This window comes from Tyto alba, unplaced genomic scaffold, assembly GCF_018691265.1.
Source record: "Tyto alba isolate M040663 unplaced genomic scaffold, T.alba_DEE_v4.0 Super-Scaffold_2, whole genome shotgun sequence".
In the NCBI taxonomy this organism is placed as follows: domain Eukaryota; kingdom Metazoa; phylum Chordata; class Aves; order Strigiformes; family Tytonidae; genus Tyto; species Tyto alba.
This window is the reverse complement of record NW_024881282.1, coordinates 73466828-73489942: the sequence shown is the minus strand read 5'-3', so window position 1 is coordinate 73489942 and position 23115 is coordinate 73466828. Positions and strand designations below refer to the sequence as shown.

General features: G+C 44.8%; 1 protein-coding gene across 2 annotated transcripts in view; it reads left to right on the top strand.

Moving 5' to 3' along the window:
• The first annotated feature begins 64 nt into the window (after positions 1 to 64).
• GRAMD4 (GRAM domain containing 4) overlaps positions 65 to 23115 on the top strand; it is an 82583-nt gene continuing 59532 nt past the window's right edge. For both annotated transcript variants that reach the window (XM_032996220.2, XM_032996218.2), the window contains exon 1: positions 65 to 339. In XM_032996220.2, the coding sequence (XP_032852111.2) occupies positions 311 to 339 (29 nt within the window). In that variant the 5' untranslated portion in view covers positions 65 to 310. The remainder of the gene's footprint in view (positions 340 to 23115) is intronic.

Genomic DNA, 23115 nt, shown 5'->3' with positions numbered 1-23115 from the left:
CTGCGGGTTCCCGCCGCGGGGCCGCCGGCGGCCGGGGGCGGGGCGGGAGCGCGGCGCGGCCCCGGCGAGCGGCTTGGGCGCTGCGGCGGCGGCGGCGGCGGCTGCGCAGGGCGCTGGGCTCGGCCTCGGCGGCGGACGGGCACCTGCTGCCGCCCTCGCCCGCAGCCGGCAGCGGCACCAGCGCTTTGTCCGGGGCTGAGCGGCCGCGCCCGGCCCCGCTGGCGCCCGGCCCGGCCCAGCGCAGCCCAGCGACCGGCGGCTCTCGGGGCGTCGTCTGGCTCCGGCGGCCTGGGCACCGCGGGGAGCGTGGATGAGAGTTTGCTCCGATTTACGAGCAGGGTAGGTGCCCCGCCAAGCCGCCTCTTGCGCGGAGGTGGGGGGAGGGGGGGGGCGGGTAATATAATTATTTTTTTATGTATTTATTTATTTATTTTCGTTCGCGCCCTTCCGCCCGCAGCCGACCTCCCAGGCCGGGGCGGCGGGGACTGGCGCGACCCCTCACCCGCGGGCAGGGCTGCGTGCGGGGCGCGGTGCCGCCCTCCGGGACGGGAACCCCCGGGAGGGGTTGGCTGTCCCCGTTCCTTCCGTCGCCTTTTGTTCGGCTCTCCCGGGTCTGGGGCGGGGGGGAAGGCGGGCGGATGAGGGGTTGCGGACCGGGAAGCTCGACCGGCAGCTCAGCCTTTTTGGGCTGCCTTCGTCCATTTGCAGGTAAGGGGAGGCCGTCCCCCGTGGGTAGTTGGGGGTGTCCGGCTGCCCCCCTCGCGGGGCGGGGGGGCAGCTCTGCTCTCCTCCCCGCGTCCCTCCTGCGCGGAGGAGCCGTCCCGGGCTGCGGGGACGGGCGTGCATCGCCGCCCCCGTCCAGGTGAAACGCGGAGCCGGGAGACACAGGCTGGAGTAAATGCGGAGTCTGTAGGGTGGCGGTGAACCTGGTAAAGGTCACAGCTTTACGTACAAATGCGGCTCGTCCTAGCTGCTCTCCTGAGTTGCTGTTGAGGACCGTGTTGCAGCAGCTAGTACGCTGTCCCTGCCAGACCTTGCTCCTCGTCTTCACACAGCTGTGCAGTTGGCTTTGGTCTTGTATTTCCTACAGCTGCTAGAAGGGATCTCCCTTGGCCTGGGGGGAGCAGAGCGAGCTGGACCCTCCTTTACCTCTTCCCATCCCCTGGCCGATGTGGCATCTGATTTGGAAATAAGGCCCGAGAATGTTGTTTCTGTTGTGAAGTTTGCCTCTTGAGCTTTAGCTGAGCCTGGCTGAATTAGGGGCTGGCCACATGTTGATATTAAATAGTAACCACCAATGTACCAGTCCCTCAAAGCCTGCGGTGTCTGGATGCATCCTGATGTGGAATGCTGAGGCCCGGGAGTGTTGGAGGCGTAGAAGCAGAGAAATGCTGCTGGATAGCTTACTCTCAGGGAGACTAGGAGGGTGGCAGAGCCATGGTGCTGGGTAAACGGCTGTTTTATAGTCTAAGCTGTCAACCTGAACTCCTTCAGAAAAGGTCTGATAGGTGCACATGTATTTTGTGGGCCTCCTGTGTGCTTCTGTGGGTCATCACTGGGCTTAAACGCACGTATGGGGTAAACGTGAAAGTAACAGCTTTTTCTTGTATTTTCGTGTTATGCTTTGTTACTGCAGCTTCAGAGTTTTAGATCAAGTAGATGTGGTACTCTTGAGCTGTGAATGTGGAATGAATGATGGACAGGTTCTCGGATATCGCATTTCCAGTGGTGATTGAGATGTGGGTGAGGAGGGGAAATATTTAATAAAGTAGGGATCCCAGGTGCCTGTGCTTTGTGTTACCTGACAGTATTGTGCCATAGTTTTTACCATGTGATAAGAAGTAGTTTAAATCCTCAGAATTAGAGGTGTGAGCTGCCTTCAACCTTTTTTTTTTTTTTGTTAAATGGCATATCTAGTTATCAAATGCCATATCTAGTTATCTACTTATTCAAAAAGGGAGGGCTTCATTTAGTCCTAGTCAGTGTTCTTCTGAAGCTGACAAATTTAGCTACTAACTGTGAAACTGATAAAATATAAAAATTGATGGTGTTATGATACCCAACTGGGCAAAACCCCCTGAAAGCCTGAGTTACGTTTCACTGTTTTTCACGTGGAGGCCACAAGTATGCTTGGCTCATCCCTCTGCCATAATAAAGGTGGTTTTGGGCTGAGATGCCAGACTGAATTTGAAGATGAGCCATGCCGTGTTTCCAGCTCTGCAGGTAAACTCTTGGAGACAATTTTGGATGGTGGCAGGTGGGACTAACCTGGGCTTAAAGTGTCAGACTGACGAGTTTGGATTTTTTTCCTCTCTTAACTGTGGCACTAGTGAAACCTGGTCTGCTTGGCACGTCTTGGGTCAGGGGGTGGCTGTTGAGCTGCGTGGGGGAAACTGCTGCTCCTTGAAGGTAGGTGTGCCGCTCCTTGGCACGGTACGGCTTCTGCTCTGGGTGAAGGCATCACCCAGGCTTTGACCTCCTGCCTGCTCGCCTCGCCAGCATCGCTGTGGCCTGGGGACCTGACGTCAGCGTCTGTGGGAGTGGGAGGAATTAAGGGCAGCAGCTGGGAAAAGCCTCTCCTGGCTCTGCTCTTCTGTTGGACCTGGTTTCGGAGAGACTGTCAGAGGGGCGATCCGGATTCAGGAGGCAAAATCGGGGGGCTGACGTGCAGCCCTGCTGTTTTCCTGGCCAAAAACTTAATTCCTGGTGATTTACAGCAGGTAGCCGAGGTAGAGGCTGTTCCCAGGCCCTACCCTTTCTCCTTCTCTTGGCGTGTGATATTCAAAGCTTGTAGGAACTGAAGTTCATTGTAAGACCGTATGGCTGGGGCAATATTTGGACACTAAAGAGATTCAATATTGTCTGAGACCTGGGAAAAAAATCCCAACTTTAATATTTTATTTTGGCAAGGGAACTTCTTCAGTGTTTGAGAAGTGGTTAGTGCTGCTGTTAAGGTGAGGTATACTTCTGGGGTATGGATACATATGACCTACACACATGTGAAACTACATATATAATGTTGTGTCCTCAGCATGGTTTTGATACTTGAGTATTCAGACACTTCAAAGCTAAGGAGGAGCATTAACTCTTCAAGCTCCGAAGCGATGACAGATCTGTTGGAAAATTAACAAAGACCCCATTTCATCTCATTTTGTCTGCCAAAAAGTCATGCTTTTTTTTTTTGACTCTGTCACCACCAAATCCATAGGGATTCTTGAAGATATGAGACTGTGTTTTGTGTAACATGTGGTCTCATTAATAGTTTTATGGTGAATATATTTTTATTTAAGGAGTAATAGATCACATTTCCTGATGTTTTGTTTCTTATAGGTCTGGAAAATAAATGCTATTCAGGAATGTTTGAGTCAAGGACAACATGTGCCTTGCTGAATTTTTTGGGGTTAAAGTTATGTAGCTATTCAGTGGCTTGTCCCAGTCTCTTCCTCCCCCTCCTTAACCCCAGTATTTAACAGGCTTAGCAGTGATACACTCTAACTTTGAAGTCCCCAAAGCCCTGGATATTACAAAAATACGCCAGTATTACGTGCAGATAAATCTGCTATCCTGAATTGGAGTCTCTGTTGTCCAAACCTGGTTGTGTCAGGCTGAAATGAAGTACACAATTTTCTAGGTTTGTCCTGTAACACTGTTTCCTTTTCTTTCCTACATAGATTTTTCTCAGCTAAATAATATCTTCATGGCAGCACCCATGCTAGGAGGAGAGATGTCTTCCTCTAATTGTGTTATTTTTGTGATGCAGAGTTTGATCAGAGAGAAAGCTTTTGACAGTAAGAGCTTAATCAGGGTCTTTCAAAAGAGATTCTCTCTCTGCCCAGTGCTCTGGCCTTGCACAGTGGCAGGTTAATCCAGGAAATAATCTGTGCACAGAAATACAGCTGTCAAATGTAGCTTTTGGGCCATAATGTTGGGTGCTTCCAGGGCTTGTGTTTTGATCTTTCAAGTTTCTGAACAAATGCAAGTTTTCTCTTTCCATCTTGTGGTCATTGTCATTGGTATGGGACACACACACACAAAACAAAGAAGTTAGGCTTTTTTCTAGGAGGTCAGAATTTACTAAAACAGTTATAGTTTAATGGTGAGCTCACCTTAAAATTAATGAGTTAGTGCTGCTTTTTGTTATGACATAAGAAAATTAAGTAAGGAATCTTTGAAGCCACTTCAGACTTCATAAATATTAACAGGCTCTGCAGTCTGCACGGAGAGTGAGTTCTGAATGTTTTTTCTTCACCTTACAGTTTCGTTTGCACAGTAAATCTTCTTGCTTTGACTAAACTGAAAGAGCAGTTATCAGTGTAAACCAAAAATACTGTATTTGTGGTTAGGAACACTCTTGCTGGTTTTCCCCTCCTCTCTTCAACACCCAGTCCTTTCTCCTGGTGCACGCTCTGGTAGCAGTAAATTTAATTTAATGACTTAAAGGACCAGGTCTTCAGAGGTGCTTAAATAATTGAAGGTGCAGTTTTTTGCTTCAGACAATAGTGGAAGGTAAAGAATCCCAATGTATTCAGTTGCATTTGAAAAATCCTTTCTATTTGCATCTTTGGTCACAATATGTGTTTAATAGTTGCCTGTGTTAACGAGGAAAAAAACCCCCTGGCAGTATTTTCTAAACACGTCTTGAGAATATTAAATCGTCTCCTTTAGTTTAAAAGATGTTTCTGTATCTTAATGGAAACTGAAATTCTGATTAGTTGCAGCTTCTTACAAATCCCACGTTAATGCAGCAAGTTCTTTGTCGTGGTCTGTGAAGAACGCATCACCTGTCCTAGATGCACATGCTAACAATAATGCGTCCAACTTACTGTAAAACTTGTTCTAGGCATCCTATCAGTAACTGAAGAGAATTATTATTTTTATTTCACAGAATCACAGAGCGGTTGAGGTTGGAAGGGACCTCTTGAGGTCATCTGGTCCAACCCCCTGCTCAAGCAGGGCCACCTAAAGCAGGTTGCCCAGGGCCAAGTCCAGACAGCTTTTGTATACCTCCAAGGGTGGAGACTCCACAACCTCCCTGGACAACCTGTGCCAGTGCTCAGTCACCCTCATAGTAAAAAAGTGTTTCCTGATGTTCAGAGGGAACCTCTGGTATTTCACTTTGTGCGCATTGACTCTGGTCTTGTCACTGGGCACCACTGAGAAGAGCCTGGTTTTGTCCTCTTTGCACCCTCCCTTCACGTGTTTATATATACTTACAAGATCTCCCCTCCCCGAGCCTTCTTGTCTCCGGGCTGAACAGCCTTTCCTCACAGGTGTGATGTTCCTGGCCCTTTGTGGCCCTTTTTTGGACTGCCTCCAGTATGTCCATGGAGAGTCTTGTACTGGGGGCTCTGGAAATGGACACAGTACTCCAGGTGTGGCCTCACATTTCTCAGTATGCTGTAAAAATAAGAAACTTCTAAAGGAAATTTTGAGTGTGTTGTTTTTTTTTTTTTTTTTAGGATGCAAGGTCTGAGAGGTGACTTTGGTGCTCTAAGTCACTGATGCAGCTTCTCTGAGTACTTTTGCTTTTCCACAGGAGCGGATGTTCCTTGTTAAAAAAATCCCAAATGCCTCAGCATTTTCCTGATCCCATCAGTGCAGGCTTTGACAACTCTCTTGATTTGTGATTAAGGGATTTACGACTAGGTTTGCTGGCTGCACATGCCTAGTAAGTGTAATCGTTAGAAGCTGAGTCACATGGGTACGTGTGTTTCTTGGGGTGTGTTCACACTGACTGCTCTCTGAAACAGATCTGGTTTCAGTTTTGGGTGAACACTTGCTTACAATGGGGGCACATCCTTGCTGTGGGCTGGTTTGGGTCTCCAGCGGCCATCCCACGGTGTGTTGTACTCCGTCGGGGCTGACCTGCCTGCTCCGTGGGCACTTTCTACATTACTGCATTTCCCGTGTGACATGCCTGAAGGTGAGCGTCTGTCTATAAACTAAACTGAGTGAAGTTTGGATGCTTCCTTATTCAGAATGTTAATACAGGATGTTAAATACAGAATGTGTAAACAGGGTTTTTATTTTTAGGTCAACACTTTAGGTGCAGAATAAAAACTTAGTTAAGTTAGTGTAATGCTGGTAACACTGGTCATGGACAAGAGGGAGAGAGAACGAGAAAAAGGCATAAAGTACAAAATACCACTTTATCCTTGGGATTCTCATCAAACTCTGTGGGAGGGGACACTAATTTCTTGACCATTGAGTGTCCCATCCTGTATAACTAGGTGTGTGTAGTTGGTTAAGATGTTTTTGTAAGGTTCTTAAAGAATATGACAAAACTATGTGGAAAACGCAGCTAGCAGTTGCTTGCCTTCTCTATCTCCAAATACAATGGTTAATAGATGCATTTTAAATTTCTATAGTACTCCCCTGAAAGTAACTGCACAATGTGAGAGGTCTATACTTATCTTAATTAAAGAGAACAAAGCCAGGCACTCCATTCTGGCCTGATGTATGCAATTAATGATTGAGTGCAGTTAGTTTCCAACTGCTAAAACTTTTATCAGAGCACTCGACAGGACTTTCAGCAGTTTGTATTAGTATCTGGCGTTACTGATCATAGAATCATAGAATCGTTTAGGTTGAAAAAGACCTTTAAGATCATTGAGTCCAACCGTTAACCTAACACTGCTAAGTCCACCACTGAACCATGTCCCTAAGTGCCACATATACACATCTTCTGCGTACCTCCATGGATGGTGACTCAGCCACTTCCCTGGGCAGCCTGTTCCAATGCTTGATAACCCTTTTGGTGAAGAAATTTTTCCTAATATATGATTTTAAGCTTAGGCTAGATAAACTTTGAAGTTTAGATGTTTTAAATGCCAGATTACAAATAATGCTTGGCATTTTTTACCATGTTGTAAAAGCTGCTTGTTCCTTCAATATTAATTTTAGGTATCAGGTTACTTGTTTCAAATTCACTGCTTTGGAAACCAACCAATTCTTGGAGACTGAAAATCAGTACCAGGTTTTTCAATGAAGGATACGCAAGCATCTTTAGATGCTCAAAGCAGGCTTTATTTCATAACCTGAAGTTTATCATCAGCCTAAATTTTGAAAGTGGCTTCTTCAAGTTTGAAATGTGTATGCAAAAGATAACTTCTTAAAGGAATTTTAGCTCTAGAGCTACCTTCAGAAAAAAGTCCTCCAGCCTCTCACCGTGGATTTTATTACCTGAGGCTCCACGTTTCTTCTACATTCAGGAAATAGTTTGTGTGTTTTTCTTCCCCTCTCTCTGGATTTCATCTCTGGATTCCCAGGTGTGCACAGTAACTGCATTTTAAAATAACTTGCTGCACTTTTCAAGGTTAAGAGCATGTTGTAATTCCTGGGAAAATGTAGCAGGGCTACAGAGAGGCAGATATATTTATAACAGTCAGCAATATTTAAGCAGTGTCACAGCTGTAAGGTTTGGGAAATGTGAAGCCTCTAGAGAATGATCTCTTAAAACATAGTTTGAAGGTCATGCATAGTCCGTGATGGTGCATTATGAGCCTGACTGAGATACCTTTTTTTTTCATCTTGCTTTTGGTAGAGCCAGGTGATGTCTGTAGCTGTACAGCTTCAGGGTTCCACCTAGTTATGTTAGGACTGACGTGGGTGTCTAAACCCTGTAATTTACTCCAGATCTGAGTCTAGGGAGCTGTACAGTTGTGTGCTTTGGGTACAAGGTGCTTCCCCAGTCACTCCTGTAGTAGTGGGACCACTACCAGTAGTAGCTTTTGTTCCAGGGACAGCATGCTGCCAGAAATTGGGTGAGTTTATGCTTTCTCAGTTGATCAGAAAGAGTGGCATGCCCAATTTGAGCCTTAGTGATCAGAGCAGCAGAGGAGAGACGACTCTGAAAATATCCATACCCCTATTCTGGGAGTGAAGGAGACAGTAGCCTGGGCTCTTAGCATTTTGTAATATGCACAACTATTGCAACAAGATACCACGTTGCAACAGGAAAAAAATGTGTCCAGTACCCAGAAATGAAATGCCATGTACCTTCGGTGTAATGTTCCTTGCACTTATATGGCCCTCAATGACCATGATTTTGGCTACCTGATTCAAAATCAAGCTGCAAGACGATCTGTAGTCTGGGATCCTATCTCTGAACTCACTTTTGGGTTTGGGGCTTTCTTTATCTTTCCTCTTGCTCACTTTTCCCCTTGTGAGACAGGGAGTAATGCTGAAGGAGTTGCCTGCATGTACCATCATTAAAGATCCTGGCTGCTTCCTCTTGCTGAGTGTAGCTGTGAGGTTTGATTCCCAGCAGCTGCCATCCTGTTTGTGTGGGGTAAATGTAGCTGTGAAGTGTGGGACCTGAGAGCAGCAAAACATCCAAAGCATCCTCATGTGACTAATATTAGGGTGACTTTGGACGGTGATCAGCAGTTAATAGTCAAAACCAGCCCTGTAGACTAAGTCTTGCATCAGCTTGCAAGGATCGTGTCATCGGAAGGAGTAGGAAGAAGTGGAGTCTGTATAACTATGTTCTTTATGTAGTCTGACTTTTCAAAGCGTTAAACCACTTCTAGGCATTATTCCAGTTTGATTAACTTTATAATTCTTTGCACTTCTACAAGTGCTTTTTATCCAAGATCTTCACGCTCCTTTTAAAGGCTAATCTACAGAGCAACCCAAAAGAGATCGCTGAGTGTCTGTACAAAAATGTAGTGCAGCTTGGTTTTGCATAAAACCCTACACGATCTCAGCAGCTCTGTGGGATCCTCTGGGATCATTTGATGAGGAGCATCCTTCCCAAAAAGCTGTCGAGCATCTGGCTGGACACACGGATCCTTTAAGAGAACTGCCAGCTGCTGCAGGGTGCTGTGCTCCCAAGACTTTCTTCAGATGTAAGAGCTTCCTGGAAACTTGCAGTAATTAAAACTAATGTCAGGAGTTTGCAAAACACTGCAGAAACAAGGACTGTGGTCTCTTCCAGATAATCTGGAGCTAGCCCTGTTTTGTTTCAGAGAAACATTTTGAATATAAAGCTTTTGATGCTTATAAAAGGGTCTGGGCCTATTTTGAAGGATTTTGCCTTCCGTCCACAGCAGAGTTGTTTACAGGACTGATGAATTTACACATATTTAACAGCTCTTATTTTTACTTCCAGTTATGGGAATAACCAGCCAAAGTGTGATAGTTCTGACTTCACCAGAAAACTGTATTAGGAAAGATTTGTACAGCGAATACACTTTTTCTAAAGCTACTTCTGCTTCTTTCCTGTTTCTTCCAGTGGCAACCTTTCCCCAGTTTGAGGGCTCTGCCAACAACGATTTCCTCTAATGCTGGATCACTTATCCCTCTACAACAACGCATTGAAAACAAGTGAGGCACAAATACCATTTCTTAGAATATTTTACAGGAGGAATGTGGAGCTCACTTTGTTTAGTTTGAATTTGCCTGGTGAAGCTCTCTGGCCCTCAGCAGTCCTCTGTTAAAGCAGAGCAGGGACAGCATACGCTTTTTGAGTAAGAAACAATGACCAGCATTTTCAGTCTGGTTTTCCTGGTGGAATGCAAGGCTGGCGGTGCACAGTGTCCGCTTTGGATTTCACTGTATGGTTGCATACAGTTATCCTGATTGGAGACTGTTGGATCTATTAAGAACTATTTTTCTGTTTTGTTTTTAATACTTTGAAATTGCATAAGTGTTTTTTTTTTTTTTTTTTTTTTTTTTTCTTTCTTTAGATATAAGCTTTAAGTATTAAGCTGTTGTCTGTGACTCATTAGTCTACTGTTGGTGACAATTTATTGTCTTTGTTAAATCATGGAAAATCTTTCCACACAGTTTGTATTCCTTATCGTCTGAAACAAACTACATCTGTTTATTTTACCCTGAAGGTGGCTTTTTTCTCAGCTGGCTAAAAGTTCATCATAATATCTGAGAGCTAATATGAAAGTACAGCAGACCTCACTCATTGCACAAAATATTTCATGTGCATATTTAACTGTTGAACAATTGTGTTAGATGAGTTTTGGAAACACTGCATGGACCGACACAAAAAAAGAGTGTTTGTGTGCTTTAAAGGTGGTGATTTGCTTTTTTTTTTTTTTTTTGCCTTATCTTCCTTTTTCAAAAGCTCCAGCTGAACCAAGTGCTGGTGGTTACTTACATAGACTGGCGTTTTCCAGAGCTTTTTTTTTAATTCGGCTATTTAATTGCTATGAAGTTAACACTGCATTCTTGTAAAAGTCAGAGGAAAAGTAGGTAAAGACAGATATATGTACTGGAAATGCTAAGAAAGGGTTGGACCTTGAAGATAACTGTCTGACCAGGTTGCTCGTTATCTGAAGTGGGAGATGAGAAACCGTGTTTAGGAAGCAGATGTATCGCTGGTGTTTCCGAATGGTGGAGCAAGTGCCAGATGCCAACTCTTGAAGTAGATTAGCTACAAGCATGCAGATTTTCTTTCTTACAAGTTGATGATAATTTGAAATATCTTTTTCTTTTTAAATGAAGATTAACCAATAGATTCAACTCTTAAAGTTTTTTGCAAAATGCAGTCATAACTTGTAATGTGAGTGTTATCACTGAGGTGTGGGGGAGAGCAGAGCGCTCTGCCTGGCAAGGTGGAAAGGAAGGCTCTTCTGGTAGCCAGTCTGCTAAAGAAAACACCTTTAGTTAAAGGTACTCAATTGCATGAGGTTCAGTAGTCCTGAAGTTCCTGAAGGCAGACAGCTTATTCACCCCCCAATATGTTCTTGTATACACCCTTGTGTAGGTACGCCCATATGAAGTGGTCTGATCTCTTCTGTAGCATTGTTAACTTGTATACCAAATCCAGACTTTTTTCCATATATGTGTTAGTTAAAGGTCTTGGGGCTGCTTATATGCAAATTGGACCCAGCTTTCTGCTCTCACAGTTTGTCGTGATTCCTGGGCACCCAGAAACCTTTCCACTTACTGGACAACAGTGTTCAAGTTTAGAAAAACTTGCTTTTGTGTCTTCTGGGTTGTGTGGCTTCCTCTTCTGAAGAAGAGGTTGTAGCAGGGTGTGATTTTTAGTCTGCTTGCTGCAATATAGCTGTTGGAGGTCAGATGCTTGTGATATGCTGTGAGGCATCAAAGTTGAATGCAGCAGTAAAAACCTGGAACAGTCCTTGATTAAAACTGCAGTTTAGTTTCTGAAGATTTTGTACTATCCAATAAATAGAAGGGTTTGGCTGGAGTATCGCTAGGATATGAACTTCACTGTGTATTTACAGCTTTTCTTTTAATCTTAAAGGCAGCCTGTGCCTGCTCTCATCTTCAATGACTTAGGTCTTGCTTAGAACAGACTTGCATTTACAGCCATCGAAATCCCTGCTCAAATTTAGTCTGCCTGCCTAAATCCGGCAGGTGGATGAAGGCCCCAGATGCCTACAACAAAGAAGTTCAAAGATGTCATGTTTCTTTTTTTTTTTTTTTTTCCCTCAGCAAATTTGAGGATCTGTAGTTTGCTTTTGGGCACAGATTTGAGCCTCTTGGAATCCCTAAAATATTCAAGAATTACGTGGTATAATATTGTATTTTAATTTATTTTTAACGTAGTTGGCAATTATATAAGCAAGTCAGAGGTTAATGGGAGTTCAATGCTAGGTGGTGGTTTGATCATGTCCTGCAGTCATCAGCATGCTTCTGTCATTAATGTAGAAGGTCTTGGAATTCCAAATTTCTGTGACTTTGAAAGACTGTAGCTGTTAAAATATTTGTGTAGTGTAAATGAAAGGATTGATATCCCCAAACCAGAATTTGAGCTTGATTGGTAATTAAGCTTTTTCTTGAAAAGTGAAATCCATAGTTTAGTTTTTAAAATCACAAGATTTAAATATGTGAATATTAGTGAAGCAGTTTGGAGTAAGTTAGAGCTGGAAGAAGTCCTGATTAAGAGACTGACAGAAGTGTCAAAAAAGTTGCTCTCTGCCTTCATTTCTACTTTCTCCAGATTTTTTAGGGAATTTTGAGGAGACTTTTGGAGGTCTGTGGGTGGTCTCTGGGTTTCAGTCGATGGTGTGGCCTCTCAATTTTGCCATGAGGCACCACTGGCCTTTCTCTGGCTTTGACTTGGAAAAACAAACCATTTCTTCGGTGGTTGGACAAAGAAAGGTGGAGATCTCTACAGAAATCTCCTTTGTGAACTTAGGAAACTTTGAAATGGGCACAGCTGAAGTGGTTTTATGTTGGCTTGTGGGGCAGGTGGGTGTGTGCAAGGTATAATGTTCCCTGCCCCTTCCTTCCACACCCCAACCATAACTGCTCAGAAAGATATACTGTGTGTATATGGCTCTTTTTCTTAAAGTATTTGACCTTTGGATCTTTATCATTGCTAACTGAAGTGTCATCATAGCATAAATAAACCTGTCAGCTCAAGTAGTGTAATTCTGGCCTTCATCCCAGTCTTAGAGGCAAACATAAATGCCATCCTGTAGCTGGCTTTTAGGTTGCTTGGTCTGATTAAAATGATACCTGAAACCTTAGTTCTTCTCCCTTAGTTTCTTCACTTTGTTATTAAGTTCTCCATATGACTGGCTATCTTTGGGTTAATTTAAATCTATTTCAAGTCTGAAGGCTCAGTGATGTGCCAGGTTGCTATTTACAGTCATTTGGTTTGTATTGTCTTTGTAACCTGACAGGCTTCGTGGTGTATTAGTGACATTTTGAGATGAGAAAATAACTTGTTTTGAAATAGAGCATGCAAAAAGTATGGTAGATCAGAGTGCTTGGTTAATAAACCAAAGAGCTGATACATTAAGTGCAAACACCATTGGATTCATAGGTTACCCCATGTTTGGGATCAAAAAAACAAACTGGCAGAGATTTTTTTCTGCCTGTTCCTTGTGTCCAGTACATCTCATGCTGAAACATGGTAGAAACCTTACTAATATGGCTCTATCAAGAGAGGAGCTGTCTTCTTTGGGGAAGAATGCCACTTAGCATGTAACTACTTCAGTGATGCTGCCAACAGCAGGCTCCTCCTCAGTAGAGGAGCAGAGCTGGATATGTCGATATGGCCTGGTTTATTTAAAGGCTTACTCTAAGATATCTTGTTCCAGTTGTTTCAAGCAGCTTCAAAAATGTAATTGTTAACTCCTGTGTATAGCTTTTTTTTTTGTCATCTGCCATTATGAGGCAATGGGATATAACAAGCAACATTAAAATGTTAATTTCCTACAAATATGGTCAAATTACTAAGAACTGGGCTAGTTTATGGTTATAGCGTCAGCTGGCTGGTTTACTTGTCAGGAAGAGGCTTTGTACCTTCCTTACAGACTTATGTAATGCATCATTTCTGTGTTTTCTTGAAATTACGGAATTTTTTGTTTAGCTTTCCTCAGCTCTATGCATGCTTGAAGGAAGACTCAGAACTGCTCTTAGAATATGGCTGTGTATCTCCGTCTTTCCTCCCCATTCATCTGTCAGTCATGCATGCAGCCAGGCAAGCCAAGCTGCTGAAGGTGGAGAGAAGGTGGAGAGCTGAGCTGCTCTCTCTGTGTCTGGAGCGGAATGGGTTATGATTGCTGACTGAATTTCATTTGCAGCAGTGTTGAGTGTCTGGAGTGATGAGTTATTTTGGTTTTGTTTGCAAAATGAAATTGGTTTCATGAACTAATAAAATTTGGGAGAAAAGAAGAATGCACGGGAAACTTGACTAGAGTAATGTAATTTTTGTTTTTGTTTTTTTCTTTTCTTTCCCTTCCGTGTATTTCCCTACAAGTGTCTGACTCGCAGGCTTTGTCATTCTTTCTGAGGTTATTCTACTTACCGGCATAGACCCACACTGTCGTCCCCCATCTGTAACTGCTGGTGTGGTGAGGGGACACCCTCTGCTCAGCCTCATGTTCGTACTTCTCTACCATTTGCCTGTTTAACTGTCACAATTGCTAAGCTTGTATGTCAGCCTTTTCTTGGGCTGGACTAGTGTCCATCTTCAGTCCTCTACTTAGAGCAGTTAGCAGTATTAACAAAATTGGCTTTTTTAACAGCAGTTGATGATACGTTATTGTGAAAGAGCATGAAGGAAATGCCCAGACTGTGTGTGCTTCTTGGAAGAATCAGGTTTAATAGTAAAGATTTCCACTTAATTTTTCTGTCCAAAGCATGTTAAAAACAACATGTGAAATGAAAGATCTTCAGTTATGGCAGAATACCCAAGCAGTTTACTAAGCAAAAGAGTTAACTTGCAGGATGCTGTGATTATATTCCTTATGGCCTCTCTAGTTTCTCATAGGGTTGGATACTCTGCTGCCTGGTGTGGCTATACCAGCTTAGTTTTTTTTTTTAATTCAAGATTACTATTATAAACATATATTGTTAGCATATATTCTGCCTATGGGGGGAATGATGCAGTTTGAAATGTGAGGCAATAGATATTTGTTCCTGTAAGGGAGATTACCTTGAACAGCAGGGCAACAACCTAGGTTAACAATCTTAAGCATGCCATTTCACTATGCTGAGCGAAGTAATTTAACAGCTAAATTATTTAAACAAGTAATTGCAGTTCAGAAATCAAAACTGTCTTTCAGGTACAATGATTCAGTCCTGTTTATAGCAAGTGCAGCAACAGGGCAGAAAGACTTATGTAAAGGGTTGCACTCTGAAGAGATGGAGGAGGGGTCTGTGATACCTAGAGGACAAATTTGGTGCTTTCCTGTGTCACACAACTTCCTTTGCTATTTCCAAACTCTGCTACATGGAGAAAAATATCCCTCTCATCTTTTGACAAGCTGTGTGGGTGAGATGAAGGAGGCTCTTTTCCAGAGTGCCGCTTTCCAGCGGAGCTGCTGTTCACATTTTTGTCGGTCTGGTAGGAGCTTCACCTTGAGTTTTTTACTCTGTGATAAGATTTCAAGAAATAGTTTACATGGCTTTTACAAGCATCTCTGTAGTACAGTGCCAGAAATGAAGCTGATGCTTGCAGCCGGACTTACTGTATGAAACTTGCTATTTCTCTGTTACTTCTTCATTTAACTAACTTGGATTAATTCCCCTTTTGTGTGTCATGTAGCATAACAGTCTTTCACAGTGTCCTTTTACATATTATCTATGCAAGTTTTTACACAATACTTCATGCCCCTTCATTTAGAAGCTGATGTGATGAGGAATTACAACACTACAAATTTGCATAATCCACAATCCACATAGTTGTTTTTATGTTTTTTTTTTTTTTTTTTGTTTTTTTTTTTTTTGTTTTTTTTTTTTTTTGTTTGTTTTTTTTTCCCCTTCCTTATCTCTTAGAATCGTGGAATCATAGAATGGTTTGGGTTGGAAGGGACCTTAAAGACCATCTAGTTCCAACCCCCCTGCCATGGGCAGGGACACCTTCCACTAGACCAGGTTGCTCAAACTGCTCAACCTGGCCTTGAACCCTTCCAGGGAGGGGGCAGCCACAGCTTCTCTGGGCAACATGTGCCAGTGCCTCACCATCCTCACAGTAAAGAATTTCTTCCTTATATCTAATCTAAATCTACCTTCTCTCAGTTTAAAAACATTACCCCCTGTCCTACAATCCCCAATAAAGAGTCCCTCCCCATCTTTCCTGTAGCCCCCTTTAAGTACTAGAAGGCTGCTATAAGATCTCCCCAGAGCCTTTTCTTCTCCAGGCTGAACCACCCCAACTCTCTCAGCCTGTCCTCATAAGGGAAGTGCTCCAGCCCCCTGATCATCTTCGTGGCCTCCTCTGGACTTGCTCCAACAGGTGCGTGTTCTTCTTACATTGGGGTTTCCAGAGCTGGACACAGCACTGCAGGTGGGGTCTCACAAGAGCAGAGTAGAGGGGTAGAATCACCTCCCTCGACCTGCTGGCTGCACTTCTCTTGATGCAGCCCAGGATATGGCTGACTTTTTGGGCTGCAAGCCCACGTTGCTGGGTCTTGTGGAGCTTCTTGTCAACCAGTGCTCCCAATCCTTCTCTGCAGGGCTGTTCTCAATCCACTTATTGCCCAGCCTGTGTTTGTTTTTTAGATTGTCCTGACCCACGCGCAGGACCTTGCACTTGGCCTTGCTGAACTTCATGATGTTCTCATGGGCCCATCTCTCAAGCCTGTCCAGGTCCCTCTGTACGGCATCCCTTCCCTCCAGCGTCTTGACTGCACCACACATCTTGGTGTCATTGGCGAACTTGCTGAGGGTGCACTGAGTCCCACTGTCCATGTCACCAACAAAGATGTTAAACAGCGCCGATCCCAGCACTGACCCCTGAGGAATGCCACTCGTCACTGCTCTCCGCTTGGACATCGAGCTGTTAACCACAACTCTGAGTGTGACCATCCAGCCAATTTCTTATCCACAGGGTGGTCCGACCATCAAATCCATGTCTCTCCAATTTAGTGACAAGGATGTTGTGTGAGGCAGTGTCAAATGCTTTGCACAAGTCCAGATAGATTACATCACTTGCTCTTCCCTTATCCACCAGTGCTGTAACCCCATCATAGAAGGCCACCAAATTAATCAGTAATGATTTTTCCTTAGTGAAGCCATGTTGGCTGTCACGTCACCTCCTTATTTTCCATGTGCCCTGAGCATAGTTTCCAGGAGGATCCTCTCTGTGATTTTGCTGGACACAGAGGTGAGACTGACTGGTCTGTAGTTCCCCTGGTATTCCTTTTTTCCCTTTTTAAAATGGGGGTTATGTTTTCCCTTTTCCAGTCAGTGGGAACTTCACCAGACTGCCATGACTTCTCAAATATGATGGGTAGTGGCTTAGCCATTTCATCTGCCAGTTCCTTTAGGATCCATGGATGCATCTTATCAGGTCCTGTGGACTTGTGCACTTTCAGGTTCCTTCTGTGCCCATATCACCAGTTTCAGGAGCATTTTTAATTTTTTGTTGGGAGGAAGGGAGAAGGAACAGAATGAGCATCAGCACTGCTTCTCACATGGAAATGGGTGGATTTTGGGGATTATACATATTCTTTGTAAGTTTAAGGCCAGTATTTAAGAAGGAAATTAAAGATTCTTAATTATAGTGATGGTTGTAATTGGCATGTGCTAGCTGTATCTTTGTAGTTCTTTATGTACCAGCATTTTTGAACTTATTTACCCATGAGGGGAAAAGTAAAAAAACTTCATTAATATTATTTTTATGACTGTATGGTAGTTGGAGAGCTACTGGTATTTGGTAAAATACTTATTTCCTTCGGTTGCATGTGTCTGTCATTGATTTCTGTAGTCAGCACATCTGAAATGTAGTTTTTGACATGTTTTTGCAACATAGGTATTTCAGAGGCTTCATGAATTCTCAGCTGAGCAGTAGAAGAGTTAAAGCTTGCAGAAGCAAGTTACAAGGTGCTGCACACAAAATCACCGCATTTTGGGAATCTTCACTGAAAACTTGCATCTAGATGTCTAGATGGTTTCATGACAACTTGTTACTCACTTACAAAGGTGTTAATGGTGGCTTCTGCTGAACTGTCTCCCTAAATTGAGGGAAGCCCCTCAAAAAAAAGATCTTTGTTGGTAAGGGTGTGGGGCAGGCTTCTCTTTAGCAATGACTGCTTGCTCTCAGCTGTGCACAGTGAAGGTACATGCGCTGTATGGAGGTCAGCAGAGATTAGTCAGGCTACAGTCGTTAGCTGCACGCTGTGTCCTGCTTCAAATATGTACCTCAGCTTTTTTTATAAATGGATAGCAAGTTGAAGTCTTTGTTTATCAAAGAGAAAAAAAAAAAAAGAATACGTGGCCATTCTTCAAAACTAGACCATGTTATATATCTTTGTTATGTTTCTGAAGGTTGCTGGGTGATCTATGAGCAATCACCCTGAGCAGATGAAGTATTTGCCTGCTGCTGAGAGTCGTCTCAAAGAAAAATACCTGCTAGGTCCAGGCCATTCTGCACAGACCTTGGAAGGCTGTTTTCAAAGTGTCTTTCTGTAAGCCTAGATTATGGTTCATTTCCACAGTGTCTTTTCTTTTTTAGCAGTACCCCCACTCTCTGATTTATCTGTATTTATCATCCAAAGATGATGAACTTGAAGTTGAAACTATGAAAAACACAGTCAGCGTCAAACAGGTATAACTGCATTGGTCTCAATAACTTGCACTTTTTTTTACTTGAAGGGATAGATTTAAAGTTCTTCTTCAGGGCTGGCAGAGCTCACACTTTCTGAACAGCTAGTGATCATCTTCTGTAATAAACTTATTACTCTGAGTAAGGTATTCCATCCTAGGATGTGTACTTCCGACTTTAAATGTTTATTTTAAATCAGATTGTAAAAGGCCAACTTTATTCTAAGTGCTATGTCAACCTAGGCTTCCTACACTTCAGTTTGAACAGTGGAAGAGGAGATAGATGCAGTGTCCTGGGTTGAGTGAATGGTGGTTTTTTTTGGTGGCAGGGGAGGGGGCTATTGGGGCGGCCTCCTGTGAGAAGCTTCTCAAAGCTCCCCCAGCTCCATGTCAGATCCACTTCTGTTTGGGAAATTGAGCCAATCAGCTGCGCCTCTGCGATAATGTATTTAAGAAGGGACGTGGTGACGTGCAGTCGGACTTGTGAGGAGGAGTTGCTGCAGCTGCATGAACACCAAGGTCAGTGGAGGAACGGAGGAAGAAAGGAGGGGGGAGGTGTGCCGGAGCAGAGACCCCCCTGTATCCTGTGGGGAGACGGCAAGGCGGCCCCCCCCGCCACCCATGAAGATCTGTGGTGGAGCAGACATTGATTTATGGCCTGTTACTCCTGCTTGGATGATCAAGGTGCTGTGCCCGAAGAAGTCCGGGGTCTCATGGGAAAAGGTAGCCCCGCTGCTGTAATTCAGTGCTGGGAGGATTGCAGCACGCGGGGGAGTCCCACACCGGAGCAGCTCGGGAAGGGCTGCAGCCGTGGGAGGGAATCCAGTCGGAGGAAGTTAGTGACCCATGACGGATCAGTGTGGGGAACACTGCGGCCCATGGGAGGAATTCAAGTCGGAGAAAGTTTGTGGAGGACTGTCTCCTGTGAGAGGGGGACCACGATGGAGCAGGGGGAACAAGTTCCGGACACTCCCCTCACCGAACATGAAGAAAGTGGCATCACTGACTGCACCCCCCATTCCCTGCCCCTGCGCCACTGGGGGAGGAGGTAGAGATATCGGGAGCAGAGCTGAGCCCGGGAAGAAGGGAGGGGTAGGGGGAAGGCGTTCTCAAGATGTGGCAATGCTTCTCACTGTCCTACTCTGTTATGTGTTGTTTGTGTCTGTAATAAATATATGTTCTTTTTTTTCTTCCCCTAACGAGTCTGCCTTTTGCTCGTGATCATAAAGGGGAATTTTTTCCCCATCCCAGTCCTATCTCAAACCCCAAGCCTGGCTCTCTGTCCCTTCTCATAGCCGGAGGGGAAGGGAGAGGGAGCTGCTGCATTGTGGTTGGCTGCCAACCAGGCCTAAACCACGACATGCAGTGATAGCCTGATCTTACCCTGAGATAGTCATGGCCCATCCTTCCCCCCATCTGTCACCCTCATGTCTCTTTGTTTCTATGGGCAGAAGTTGTAGAACTTGCTTATGGAAGTGCTTCCCCTGTGTCCTGGCTTCTAACTTCAGCCAGACCTGAGCTGCCGGAGCCTTCTTGTACACAGAGGCTCTTGCTGAGCTGCTGATGTTAAGATTAATCATTAATCAAAAACATTAAGATAATGTCTTTGCCCTCAGCTCCCCTGACTAGTAGACAAAATTCAGAGTGAGGAAGCAGAAAAAAGTCTTTTGTCAATGCTGATCTGTGACAAGCTCTTCCCCCATCCTTCAGAGGAGGGACTGAAGCTCTGGCGCGGGACTGATTTCTGAAATATGCCTCATAGCAGCTTCATGAACACTGTCTTTAGAGCGAGGCTTTTCAGTCGTTTAACCTGATTTAAGTGCAGGTGGCTGCTGTAAAAGGATGCTTTCTCTTTCTGCCCATGACCAGAAACATTTTCTGTGTAGGAGGCACAACAACTCTAATAGCTTGTGCAACCACGAGTGAGGCTGCATAGCTGTCTGCTTTGATTAGACTGACCTTGCCAGAAAACAAACACAAAAATTAGTTGTATCAGCAACGATCTGATAAACTGCATGAGTGGCCGAGTGACATAAAGGCCATGGCAGAAATGAATGGGGTTGCTCCCTTCGGTGTCAGGGTGTGATCAAGTGGGTGTCAGATTTAGCTGGGCTCATCTGGGCTTGGCATGGGTACCTAGCAGAGGGGATGGGGGTGGTGAGGGGAGACCCAGGGGGTGACGGGGAATGGTTCACCTAGAGAGCTATACGCTTTTTTTACTATCATGACATTCTACTCCTTTCACAGGCTATCTGCCAGGCAGAGTAGCTGAGCAACTCCTTGCTGCCCCATGGCTTGAACGCGCAGCTCCTCCAGTCCATGCGTGCTGCTTGAGCTCCTCTCTGCAGGCAAAGTCATTTTTGTGCAGGGTTTTTGGTACTGCTTTTCTGATGGCACAATGAATGTTTCATTTTTTTCTTTCCCACACAGGTGTCTTGAGGAAAAAAATAGCTTTATTTTACTGGTTTGGGATTCAGTATTCCCAGTTTACAGAGGAATTAATTTAACAAAGCTTGCTAATTTTAGGTTTCATGATGAGAGACAGATGTAGGCAGAGTGTAAATGTATTTGTGGAAGGGTTGTGTTTCTGGAGGGGCGATGTTTCCAGTGTGAAGTGGGGGATTAAGTACATGGTACAACTCCCACAGCTACTCAGCTGAAATAGTCACTGACCTTGGTGTCTTTCTTGACACTGGTGTGTGTCCTGTACAGGTACATGTGTGTGGTTTGGGAAATTTTTTTTTTGGCCTTTCCACCCACAGTTTTTCAGTGATGATCAAGCCAAGGTCCCCGAATTTCAGCTGGCTTGAGCACTGTCTCTAATAGTGGGAGCAGCATCTCTGCCTTTTCTGTTGTTGTGGTTTGAACTCAGAGGGCAACTGAGCACCACACAGCTGCTCACTCCTCCCTTCCCTGCTCCTGTGTGGGACACCAACTTTCTCCAACTGGAGTCCCTCCCACGGGCCACAGCATTTCCCCACACTGTTCCGTCGTGGGTCACCAACTTTCTCCACCTTGAGTCCCCCCCCCATGGGCTGCATCCCTTCCCAAACTACTCTGGCGTGGGACACCCCCACGTGCTGCAGTCCTTCCAGTGCTGAACTGCAACAGCGGGGGCTGTTTCTTCCCACAGGATCTCAGTCTCCTTTGGGTGCAGCCACCTTAATTGGGCTTGTTGGGCCCTCAAAGGCCACATATCAGCGTCTGCTCCACCACAGGCATGGGTGGCAGGGGGGGACTGCCCTGCTGTGTCACCAAAGGAAACAGGGGGTGTCTCTAATCTGGCACACTTCCCCCACCCTTTTCCTCCTCCGTTCCTCCACTGACCTCGGTATTCATCCCGCTGCTGCAACTCCTCCTCAGAACTCCAACTCCTCCTCCCAGGTCCCCTCTTAAATACGTTATGGCAGAGGCACAGCTGATGGGCTCAGCCTTGGTGCAGAGGTGGAGCTGACTTGGAGCCGGGAAGGTTTTGAGAAGCTTCTCACCAGGAGCCACCACTGCAGCCCCCTCCCCTGCTACCTAAAAACCACGGCACTCACTCAAACCCAGGACACCCGTCCTTCTCTGGAGGGTCACCGGAGGTGGCGCCTCCTCTGTCTTGCTGAAGGGCCTATCCCCATATGGTTGAGGGATTAAGGCTGATGCCTTGCACAGGTCTAAAACTTTGCAGGGACGGAACAGCTCACTTTGGGAAGCTCTCCCTTAAAATGTTTGCCAGATATGTCTGAACTGAGACAGGTACAGAAGAGAGTCCTACAGCCCCATGCTGCTATGTTTGGTGTCTCCCCTTTTCCCCCAACCCTTCCTGTCTGCAGCAGCCAAGCTGAATGTTATGAAGACAAATCACTTTTATTGTACAACCCCGATTTGTCTCCCAGGCGGCTTCATGTTGTGAGCTGAATGACACGTTAGTCTCTTTTTGGGGGAAAAATTAGATTTTTAGTCTAATGCATATTCATGAAGCTGCATTATGGTTGCTGTGACAACCTCACCACTGGCAGTCGAGATCACTATGTTGAACTTCTGTCTCCAGTCCTGGTGTTGTACCATAGCACATGTAACACATGCTTTCCAGTTTTTTTTTTCCCCCTCCCATCCTCCCCAAAATCTGTGGACAACTTAAATTGTTGCAGACTTGATGCTTAATTAATAGCTGCATCTAATTAAGACTGCAACACTAAAGCACAACTTCCTGCTCATTTCTGACCTGTGTTAAGCAAGTTTTGTTTCCGCCAGCAGTCTGTAACACGGAGATGATGATTCTGGTGAGATTTTCTGTGTTCATCTCCTTTTAAACTCAAGGGAAAAATAAACCTGAGTTACTAAACATAGTATTTCTCCACACCATAGGTAGGCTTACTGATTGCTTCATCTTTCATGCAAAAAGACCCAATAAAGTCTATCTCCCTAGTCTATCCCTGTCTAGCCTATTCTATCCACAGAGTTTTAAGGACTCCTGACCCTGAAGGGGTTGGGAATTTTTAGTAGGTGTTACTCAAAACCAGAAAGCAATTTACTCTGTATGTGCATTACATCAGATGATGACCCTGGGGCCAAGGGTGATGTAATTGGAGGAAGGCTTTACCAGACTGTGATGTTAAGGCAGTGACTAATTTCGGGATGAACCTGTGACGGGTTGAGCATGGGGAGAGCTCAGATCTGAAGGTCAAGCCCTGCATGTTTGTTGATGTCGGAAATCAAGGGCACTTGCGCAACACTTGTAACTTTTGGAGAGTGTTTGTAAGCTGCTATTCGCCAGTCCAACTGGATGTTTGGCCCAAAGTATTGCTGTTTCTTGGTCTCCAGTGAGAAATTATTACATCATTCTATAGGGAGAACTTAACACATTGCGTAGTCGTGGGTGATACAAGTCTCATGTGGGCGCCATTCATGAAAGGGCTGTGTTGACTGAGGTTTGTGTCCCTTCTGTGTGCTTAAGCGTCTTGTTGAGTTGAGTTTAATGTAAAGTTTTCCTGAAGGGTACCAACTTCATCTATACAAAACCACTCCCTGTTGCTCAAGAAGAGATGCTGTGGGTAAAGTTTGGCTTTCTTCACAGATGTAAGCCTTCTGGAGAGCAGTTTGGGAGAAGTGTGTGGACAGGGTAATAAGCTGAGCAGACAAGGA